The 11,435-nt window shown below is 36.4% G+C and overlaps 1 protein-coding gene across 4 annotated transcripts in view; it reads right to left on the minus strand.

The window, feature by feature from the left end:
* inpp5ka (inositol polyphosphate-5-phosphatase Ka) overlaps positions 1 to 6,075 on the minus strand; it is a 31,798-nt gene extending 25,723 nt beyond the window's left edge. For all 4 annotated transcript variants that reach the window (XM_088346086.1, XM_088346085.1, XM_088346084.1 and 1 more), the window contains exons 1-2: positions 5,991 to 6,075; positions 5,596 to 5,687 (exon numbers count right to left, since the gene is read on the minus strand). In XM_088346086.1, coding sequence (XP_088202212.1) covers positions 5,596 to 5,648 — 53 coding nt within the window. In that variant the 5' untranslated portion in view covers positions 5,649 to 5,687; positions 5,991 to 6,075. The remainder of the gene's footprint in view (positions 1 to 5,595; positions 5,688 to 5,990) is intronic.
* Between the last annotated feature and the right edge of the window lie 5,360 nt (positions 6,076 to 11,435).

Below are 11,435 nucleotides of genomic sequence, written 5' to 3' on the forward strand. Positions count from 1 at the left end.
ACACACAAACATTTTTGGACCATGGCCAACCCAAATGCCCAAACACCCAAACAAGTTGGGCACCTCGGAACCCAAGTTGGTCATGCTTTCGTCCCTCCAGATGAAACGGGACACCAAATCAAATTCAATACTTAATATTATGGCATTGGAAATATTTTGAAAAAAAAAATCATATGAAATAGGGATGCAGCAAAAATTGATAAAATTGCTTAAAATTGATTGTTAAATGCGGTGGCACCTAATTACCTGATCGATTCATCCTGTTGCGCAGTTTAAGCCACTGAGCACGTTAATCAAAATACAGTGGTACCTCGGTCCTCAACCATAATGCGTTCCTGGTTGTTGGTTGAGGACCGATTTGGTTGAGTATCGAAAAAAGAATTCCCATAGGAAACAATGGGAAGTATTTTAATCCGTACCAACCATAAAAAAAATACCTAAACTATTAAGAATTCGTGTATCTAAACAACATTAAAGACCATAAATGTGTATATAATATATAATAAACATAAAAAAGAAGAAATATAAACCATTTTGTATCGGTTACATGCCTTTGAACAGTGGTGTGATGGCATACAGGAATGGGTGTAGGTAACCTACTGCTTAGCCTTCCTCTCCTCTTTTAATAAGAAACATATCCATTGTCAGATGCTTCTTCCTCTTTTGCACTAGTTTTCTAATGTGCGACATGACATTGCTTGTCAATCCCATTGCCACATCAGCTTTCTTTATCGCTTCCTTATGTTTTGTAAAAGTCGAAATTGTTGCCTTTGCAATGCCATAGTGCAAGGGGAGATCGGACATTCAAAAACCATTTTCACACTTAGCGATTATTTCCTTTTTCAGTCCAATAGTTTGCCTCACTGCTTTTCTCTTATCATTCCCTTTATCGCCATTGTTCTTGGGACCCATGTTCAAAAGCGACGCAAAAGCACAAACCAGGAAAAAATAACTTAAAATGACGTACCCCTTCACTCATTGACGGTCCGGAAAGAAGTGGAGCTAAAAGCTAGGCTAACTAGTTCGGCTCCACTCATTACGCGCCACAGCTCATTCGGTTTGACTATTTTCGGCTATTTTGACTCGGCTATTTTGGGTTCGCCACCGAATTTCGCGTCGAGCATTGAAATATTTTGTACGCATTTTTTGGTCGAACACCGATTTGGTTGAGGACCGGGGTACCACTTAAAGCGCGTTGGATCTCGTGAAGTTGTAAAGTTGTAGTACGACTTTGGTCGGGCAGAGTACGCCAGAAGACCTTTTCTATAAAATATCTTGATTTTTTCTTTTTTTAAAATTATTATTGAACATTGCATCCTTACAAACCAAATGGTTGGAAACCCAATTCCAACCCTTAATGCCGAGCGCCAAGCAGGAAGGCAATGAGTACCAATGTTGTAAGTCTTAGGTATGACTCGGCTTGAACCAGCGACCTCCCAGTCTCGGAGCAGGCGCCCTACCATCTAGGCTACCGAGCTGGTGTCTCAACACAAGGGACATCTTTTTAAACATATGGTAGATTATTTACACATTGGGAATGTTAATCAAAGGTTTAACAAAAAATTAAATATAATGATCTGCATTTATATAGCGCTTTTCAAGTCAATGACTTCCCAAAGCGCTTTACAATGTGCTCCACATTTCCCAATAGCAGCCTTGGAGCCATGTAAGGCGCTAACCTGCTTATTGGAGGTATTAGGGGTTCGTGTCTTACCCAAGGACACTTCGAGCCGGGATTCGAACTGGGATCCCTTGATCCCAAGAAGAGCGCTCTACCTCCTGAGCCATTGCCGCCCCAAAAAACAGAAATTTGTATACAACAGTTTTAAAATTTGCATAAAAATGTTATTTAATGGACTTTCTTCCTTTTTGGTTTGTGTGATGAGGCTTAATGTAATATGATGTTTGAATGAGGTGGGAGGAATATAGTATCTTACATATTTTATGGATGTATCGCAAACATTTGTATGTATTTTTGTTTATTGTTAAATTATTTGTCAAACATTGTTTTATATTACAGAATATTCTGTTGTGTTGCACTCTTTATTTCCTATCCCTCAAAAAACGTATGTGAATCTCGGAGGAAATCCAATTCATCGATTATCAAAATAATTGTAAATTGCAGCCCTAATATTAAATACGCCAAACGTCTAAAAATGAACAGCAATTAAATCAGTATATTCTTTTGTAGAGTCAAATAAACAAGAAAAGGCATTCCAGAAGTTAGGGAAATAGCTCATGAGTCAACAGCGACATTGTAAGCCAATGATTCTTAATCTCACTGTTGAAACCGGGCAGTATTAAAACTGTTTATGGATTGAATTAACATTTAAAGTTCAAGTCCGTCAGTAAGCTTTTTCATCAAATCCGCATTTCGCCAGACAAAGTTGGGTTACCTAATCCTGGAATAGATTTGAAGGCGCGTGGGAACATTTTGTTTTATTAATAAGATGTGTTTTATTAGGAATAACACACAACAAAGCAGTATTGTAAAAAACACGGTCTACCGTACTGCAAAATGGACAAAAAGAAAATGTGACTGTTGAAAAGTTTTTAAACTAAAAGGACTAGATGTCATTAAGTGTAGTGCAAGGGTCTCCAAGGAGGTGCTCGTAGGCCTCAGGTAGTCTCCGAGACCACCGAAATTCGGGCCAGGCTCGCGCTTAAAATATCAATCATTAAGTTCGTCCGGTCGGACTTTTCTCTTGTGTTTTTATTTCTCTCTTTGTGGAGGATCGACAAAACATGCACTTACTTTTACTAAAGTAATCATGTAGATAAAGGAAATGCTTACCAGACTGTCAGTTGAACTAAAAATTACTAAATCCTCCATGGTGTTGAGGGTAAAAGACGCGCGGCTTCCTCTTTCCACCTCCCTCACGGCAGACGTCATTTCTGCTTCTTGCCAATAGCTTACAAGATTTACAAACGTTTTTTCTGCATTTCGGCTAAATCTTTCACTATTTGCAGCTTGTAATCTGCAGGATAGGATTTTATTTTCAGTGCCATTTTGTTTAGTTTCACTTTCTTTTGCTGCACTTTGGCTGCAAACCGTTCAGGTGCTTAACTTGCAGTGCACACTTGATTCAAGCGACTCGCCCCCAGGTAAACCCCAAGCTGAGTAGTTCAGCCAAAACGCAAAGTTTGGTGCTGAAGTACACACAACCGGAGTAAATATTAGTGTTTACTTTGGCGGCAAATAAAAGCCGCGGGTTTATTTCGGGCTCCTTTATCAAATCAAATTAATCCGTCGGGTTTTGGAAGGTTCGGGTTTATATACCTGCAACTCGGGTCGGGTCGGGCTGAATTTTTTAGGCCCCATCTTACTTCTACTTTGAATGAATGAATGAAAACTTTATTCGAACATCAAAATAAAAAACAGAACAAAAACAATAACTCAACAACAAAATAACGTTGCATATGCTTATATCACCTACCCCTTTATCTTACCCACCAAATATACAAATGATATAACAACAAATGTAATATTAATAATAACAGTTTTGATATAAGAATAGCAACAATCACACAAAGTTAACAAGACGCACTATTCCCAATCTCCCGCACCACTCATACCCCACCCTCCTCATGTCTGTATTCCGCCAGTAATGTTCCTTTTTATCTAAACCTGAACAAGTGAATAGTTGGACACCGTTTGATCTCGTCTTGCAATCCGTTCCAAAGCTTGACTCCACACACAGACGCACACATACTTTTCCTAGTGGTTCTCACATTTGCCTGCAGAAGGCTATCGGCGGCGTGTCTCCCTTAGCACACCTAAAGCAGGTTTCAGCAGCGCGGTTTTATGCTCTCCAGTTTTCACCATTCAAAATAGCGACTATCACATAGTTATATAGCGATTACGAGTATAGTATTTGCTAATGTGCTAAAAAAGGCGAATGAGTGCTGATTTGCAAAAAAATTGAGCATTCCGATGTAGAAAAAAAAAACCAAACTAGCCCAAACATGGCGGATTAAATAAACGAGCCTGAAATAATTCTGAAGATTTGATTTGCCGCCAAAATAAACACGAAGCTTTGATTTGCCGTGCATACTTCAGCGCCGAACTGTGGTATTCGGCTGAACTACGCAGCTTGGGGTTGACTTGGGGCCGAGTCCCTCAAATCAAGTCTGCGATTGCAAGTGCACTGCCTCAATGAACAGTTTGGCGCCGAAGTGCGAATCTTGCCGACATGCAGCGAACGGAATTGAAACTGAACAAAATGGCACTGAAAAGAAAATCAAATGCCGCAGATTACAAGCTACACATAGTGAAAGGTTTGCCCAAAAAGCAGAAAGTAAGTTTGTAAAGCTTGTTAGTTGTTGGCAAGGAGCGGAAATGCCGTCTGACATGAGGGAGGTGGAAAGAGGAAGCGGCGCATCTTCTACCCCAACACAGAGGATGAAAATTTCTTCTGATTTAGTCATTTGGAGATAAACTGATAGTTTGATAAGAATTTTCTATATCTGAATAATAGCTTGAGTAAAAGTAAATGTATGCTTTGCAGATACTCCACGAACAGGAAGGGAACGGCAAGAGAGAAGCATAATATTTCACATTTTAAGCCCAAGCCCAAGATCTTACCTCTAAGCCAAAGTAACACACCACTTTTGACCGCGAGTAACAATAACGCTGTTACGTAACGGCGTTAAAGATAACAGCCAGGGTTGGGTAGCGTTACTTTAACTTAATTACTTTCAATTACTTTTGGATTACTCCAATACCAAATATGCTAATAAAAGACAAAATAAACTAAATATGAATAAAATGACTAAATTTTGTGCAGGCTTGGGGAGTAACGGAATATATGGAAGGGCAAAAACAATGTTGACAAGCTGTTTGGGTTTATTTTCATTTTGTTTCTGTCGCATTTTATGTTAGTTTTGCCGGAGATCAAAGCCAGGAGAGAAAACTTACCACTTGTTGTGAGTCATAATTGTATTCATATTTAGTTTCTTTTGTCTTTTATTAGCATATTTGGTATCGGAGTAATCCAAAAGTAATTGAAAGTAATCAAGTTAAAGTAACCCTACCCAACCCTGATAACAGCGTTATTCCAAACACTGATTATTACATACCTGTCAACGTGTACGGTTTTGCCGTACAAAGTATGTGTACTATGCATTTTAAGACATGTACGACGTACAAGAAAATCTATACGAAAAAACGCAAATTTGTTAATTATGGGTACCATCCAGTAAACACCGACTATCACGAAACGCCAAATCAATCAAGTCAAACGAGTTCGCCGCGGTAGCCTCTATCTCGGTATCGTTTTTTTTCGTTGCAAACGAAGCGAGCGGTCTAATGCTACTGTGCACATGCGTCTGCTGCGTGGGGATTTCCCATCATGCATCATTCCAGAAAAAAAATGGTGTAAGATTATTTTGTATTTTGTAAGGGACAATACGACAGTTTGTACGGGCATGGAGCCGTGGAGGTTGACAGGTATGCTACTATACAGTAATTCAGTTACTAACTCGGTTACTTTTTCGAAGAAGTAGTGAGTAACTATAACTCATTACTTTTTTTTTTGCAGTAACGTTCCCAAAAGCGGTTAATTAAATCAAGGCAGGAACTAAAATGCATTGTACCTGAAATGATCTCCCGCGTTGTCTCCTCTTTGCAGCCCCCCATTCGGCTCCATTTTCAACAAGTTATGTTTTGAAGCTCAGTAGCACACCGACTGTAAACCACATAAGCAGCAAGCACAATTGTAAAGTACAGTAATTATAAAATATGTCAAACAATAACCAAATAGACAATTGAGGAACACTTCTCCTATAAACTCATGTTACAATCACGTAAACAGAAAGTAAAGCGGGCTGGATATTGAAAAGAATACAGTAGCAGCGAAAAGGGATGAAAATGTCTCCCTTTATTTCAGTCTACGTCCCACAACAGTGTAAGTATTCTTGAGCAAGTGATTATATGTGTTTTAAACATTTAATAATGCAATAAAAAACGCGTGGAAAATGCTTCTAAATACCTGATTCGGTTAGTAGTGTGGTGTTTTCGGAGTGAGCCATCGACCTTGCATTTACTGTACAGTATTTGCATCTAGTGTGGATGGGACCGCCCCTCAATACGGAAGTAGGGATGCAGCCTTCAAAATAAAACATTAGTGTCCCTTCTTTATTTTTTATTTTTTGCTTTATTCATCCCTGTCAACCTGTACGTTTTGCCGTACAAAGTACATATATTGTGTATTTTAAGACGTGTACGACGTACAAGAAAATCTGTACGGAAAAACGCAAATGTGTCTATTATGGGTACCATCCGGTATACACAAACTATCACGAAACGGCAATTTAATCAAGTCAAACGAGTTCGCCGCGGTAGCCTCCATCTTGGTATCGAAGCGAGCGTTTTGATGCTACTGTGCGCACGCGTCTGCCGCCTGGGGATTTCCCATCATGCATCATTCAACATTTGGATTTCATGTGGTAGTTGTGTAGTGAAAGGAAGTCCGTCTCTTTTTCGAGAACCGGCTTTTTCGGCTCAACTCATTAAAGAGAGCCGGCTCTCAAACGGCTCACTTGCTTTGATGCATTATATTACAATCATTATGTTGTATAAATAAGATAAGCAAAAAAGGAAGTATAAAAGGAGAAAATGAAAAAAGACGGGTTTGTGGTTATCCCTTTCATCAGTATATTACCAACATTAATTTATGCAGAAAACAAATTAATAATTTCAATAAGAAAATGTATTATTCCACTAAGTTATATTTGCATGTATTTTTTCCTTCTTCAGTGAACATCCAAGATACTTAATTTTTGAACTTTTGTTTATAATAAACCTCATTCATGTCGAGCAACTCAGTATCTCACAACAAAATGTTAATTAGCAATATATGTGATATAACGAAACATATGTACAACATAACATGTTACACTACATAAATAAACACGTTTAGAAAAAAAAAGACATGGTGTAAGATTTATTTTGTATTTTGTAAGGGGAAATATGAAAGTTTGTAAGAGAATGGAGCCCTGTAGCTTGACAGGTATAAATTATTGAACTTTCGCATACAGTCTTCATGACCTTACAAACATCTTACCACAGTGTTACATAAACAGCAAATTCAAACTGCACAAAAAAATCATAATACCAATGAAGAAAAAGTTTGAGCACATCACCCCGATTTTAGCTAACCTGCATTGGCTCCCTGTTAGCTTAAGATGTGATTTTGAGGTTCTGTTGGTAGTATACAAAATCATGCAGGGACTTGCTCCCTCATATCTTTCAGATTTAATTCCACCCGTTGTTCTGGTCCGGAGCCTTTGCTCTAGAAATGCTGGTCTACTAGAGCCAAGAGCCAAGAAGAGATCTGCAGGTTCGAGAGCCTTCTCCATTTGGGCCTTGGTGCTGTGGAATGCTCTGCCCCCTGAGATTCTATCTGCAACCTCAGTAAATCTAGGTTTAAAACACACTTCTATTCTATAGCGAATGAATGACCTACAGTATGCACCTTATATTACACAAATAAATAGTTAAAAATCATGCATTGTGATTTCTGGATTTTTCTTTTTAGTTTATCTCTCTCAGAGTGGACATGCTCCTATGAGGAAAATTTCAGACCCCTCCATGATTTCTAAGTGGGAGAAATAGCAAAATAGCAGGGTGTTCACTTATCTTCTTCACTATAAAAATGTGTTTGTTTGAGAAATCTGACATTTAGTAGTTATCTCAAATTGGTTGTGAAACACTCACAATTAAAGAAAAATGACATATTAGGATCCTGTTTTAAACACTTAATTTGGTATTTAGTTTTTTAGTATTGCTGTACTTGCATCTTTTAATATTGTATTAATTTTGTGGTATTGTTATAGTATTACTGTAGTTTTATTTTTGTAGTATTTTTGTGGTAGACACACAAAAAGCCTTTAGTATTTTACTTGTATTTTTCATGGTATATTTATGTAGTATAGCAGTAGTATTTTGTAGTATTGCTGTAGATGACATTTTGTATTATTGCAACGTAATATTAATGTAGTAGTATTTTGTTAATATTTCTGTCGTAATATTTCTGTAGTAGTATTTTTGTATTATGGCATTATTATGGCACAGACAATTTCTCATCTTGAAATTGATTTAAAAAAAAAAAAATTCTGACTATATTAATAAATATTGTAATTGTTTACGGCACTGTTTTTCATCCAGTGGGTCAGAACCAAGAAGTGGGTCAAGGATCCATTTTTAGTGGGTCGCAGGCCTTTGCCTTGGCAAAAAAAAATGCTAAGGGAAAAAAACACACACCTTAACAGTAAATAGAATTAATGCCCTGCACAATCTCTTCTCCCTCTTCAGTGAAACAGCGCTTTTGAGGGGGACCACATCTCACTCTATTGTGATTTTGTTAGTCGTATTCCCTTTTTTTGCCAATAATAATGGGTCCCAAGAAAGTTAGTGATAAGGGGGAGGAAAATTGAAAACAGTGACAAGAATATGATTGTGAAATACAAAAATGGTGTTCAAGTGTCTCCCATTGAAGAGGTGCTGGAAGGCACAGTAAATGGGTTTAAAAAAAATGTATTTATTTTACCTCAATATTCAGCTTTATCAACTATATAGTTCAATACTTTTCAATTTTCAGGTACAAACTTTATCAATATTCTACATTTATTTTTGAAGGCTATTTTGAAATAATATTAAAGGGTTTTAGAGGCTTTTTTTGCGGTGTAGGGTGTATTCAAACATTTATGGTACTTAAAGCCATTTTGGTTTTGCTAGTCAGTTTGTTTAAAAAAGAGTGATATTATATTATCTCTTCTTTAAATGCACAATCCTTTGATTTTATTTTCTTGTTTAGGTCGCAGCCTGTTATAAAAAGGGAAGTAAGACCAGTTGAGAACCACTAATTTTGGGTAACTGAACTACTGATTTGTCTCGAAACGCGGGAAACGGCGCCATCAAGTGGCCAGGTGATACACGGCAATAAATTCACTGATAAAAGTGTGAAAAACAATTAAGTCTTTTTCTTTTGTCAGGTAACAGTTTTAAGTATTTTTTAAGTATATTGTTCTTATTATTATCTGCATAAAATTTCAATATTATTGCTACAGTAGCATAAATACCCATCCCTTAACATGAAAATAGCACAAGTAACATAAATACATCTTAACAGACATGTTTTATAACTTTAGATTTTATCGAATATTTTTTTAATCTTTGTTTTTTTTCTCCACCCCCTTGGAGTTGCACACAATAAACAGTCAAGCTGGAAAGAAATGATGAAAATATAGCAAAACAAGAAATGTTATAGCATGCTATTTACCCAACCTTTTTACATCTTTTGCATTCCGTCTAGAAAAAAAAAAATATTTGCTAGCTATCAAGCACAACTTTACTTTACATTACAATATTATTATCGTTGATATAATCATTTTTTTGCATTTGGATTCTATTTAAACCAAGTTCGATATTTACTTTTTCCATAATTTTCTGAAAATATTCCTGTTCCCCAAAAAATATCTTATATAGCTGATGTTATATTTTACTAGTTATTTTTTGTTGTGTTCGGTACAGCCTTTTGAGACTTTTTGTGATAAAGGGAAATACAAATAAATATGACTTGACTTTTATTAATATAAAATATTTTTTATGTAGGCAAATTAATATAGCATTTAGTTGTTCTTTTTAAAGCAAATGTAAACAATGTCAAGTAAGGATCCTAAGTAGTCAAATTGCAAATCTGGTCCGCAAAAAATCTCGACGGACGTATAAAAAGAGTATATGCTGAAGAATAATTCAGTGCGTGGCAAAGACTGTATTACAATACTGTAGCAAGGTGAAGTGGCACTGCAAATAAGTATAACATTCCACACTGCTTACCGACTTAAAGTTCAAATCAACTAAAATTTTAATGGATTAAAAAAAAAACAATATTGTAAATGGACAACTGATGGTTTAAAAAGTAGGTACGATTATCAGAGAAAGCGTTTTTTCCCGCAAGAAGGGCAAAAAAAAAGATTTAAATTTACTGATAAAAGTCAGATAATATCATGTATTTAATTGTTTGCATATATTCACTAACCAATGTCTATGCTTGTAAAGCCATTTTCAGGTCGTTTTGTGGTTTATGACAGTCCAAACATTGCCACGTTTTTTTTAAGTGTACATGGGATCAAAAGATTTCATGACTCACAATGATGAAAATCATCTAAATTATTGAAAAACAAAACAAAAAAACTCTTAATTATCATGTTTGTAATTTTGGGGGAGAACTATTGGTTTCGCAAAAGTAAATGACAACAAGAGGCGAATAACAACCCAAATAAGTGTACAATTAATGTACACTGGTAGACACTGACCAGATAATTTAAAAATATAAACATGGGATCGTAAAGAGATACCAAATCCTTTGAATATTGTTATCATACGAGCACCTGCAACAATAACATTATAATTGAATAAAACTATTTTAAGACTATTTTCGAGATTGTTTTTGACACAACGGCAGTCAGCGCAGCTATCCATTCTGCAGTATGAGATGAAAATATGGAACTCAATTTCCGGGACAGAGTGAAACCCATCAACTCTTCATGCAGTTCCTAAAAGGATTGCCTTTAAAGTCCGAATAATAATATGCCATTTAAAAAAAAAAAAAAAGGAGAAATCCAGGAAAGAAATGTTCTTTGCGATAGTAACTCATTCAGTCCCATGAAGTATATATTTTCAGAAGCACTGTCTCGGAGTGCCTAAATTTAAAAATGTGTTTCTCGTTTTGAAACCATAATAAAGGGTTTGGCTCAGTAAGTATCAAGCCTGTGGGAATGATTTTAGTATATTGAATACCATTAGATAGCGGTAACGGCCTTAATCAGATCTGTGTCCACACATTGAGAAAGCCCCCACTTCCTTTTTCTGGCGAATGAGTGTGTTTAGACGGCTCAGCGCAGCGGTTAAGCATACTAAAGCAGTGTGGTGAGCTTCGCAAAGCATTGACAAATGGGCAATGGAGCTTCAGGAGCTTTTTTTTCTTTAAAAAAAAAAGATGACCAAGTTCCATCGTTTGGTCAAAGAGGGGTGATGTTTCGCGAGTGCTTGAGGGGATGCGATCGCCATGGTGACCAAAATAAAAAATCGGGCACTTAAAAGTTCTTGCATAGTTCCTGCATAGGTTCAATGTTTTTGTTCACAAGCAAAGGTTCCTTTGTGTTTATGGAAAGCATTTTATAGATTAGGGTCCTTACACGTTTTTAATGGCTAAATTATTTAAGGACTTTCAAAGCCAAATTTTTCAATTTCTCCAATACACTGTCCAATTAAAATCAAAATCAAAAAAAGGATTGTATCGTTAATAATAATTATTGATTCATTAGCATGATCATTATTATTTATCCAATTAACACCAATGATGCATACCGGCCAACACTACCGTTTTTTGCCCCTTAAATTGCCTGCCACTACAAAAAAAAATTAAAGAAAG

Source organism: Urocampus carinirostris, chromosome 10 (assembly GCF_059441175.1).
Source record: "Urocampus carinirostris isolate Australia breed hairy pipefish chromosome 10, RoL_Ucar_1.0, whole genome shotgun sequence".
NCBI lineage: Eukaryota > Metazoa > Chordata > Actinopteri > Syngnathiformes > Syngnathidae > Urocampus > Urocampus carinirostris.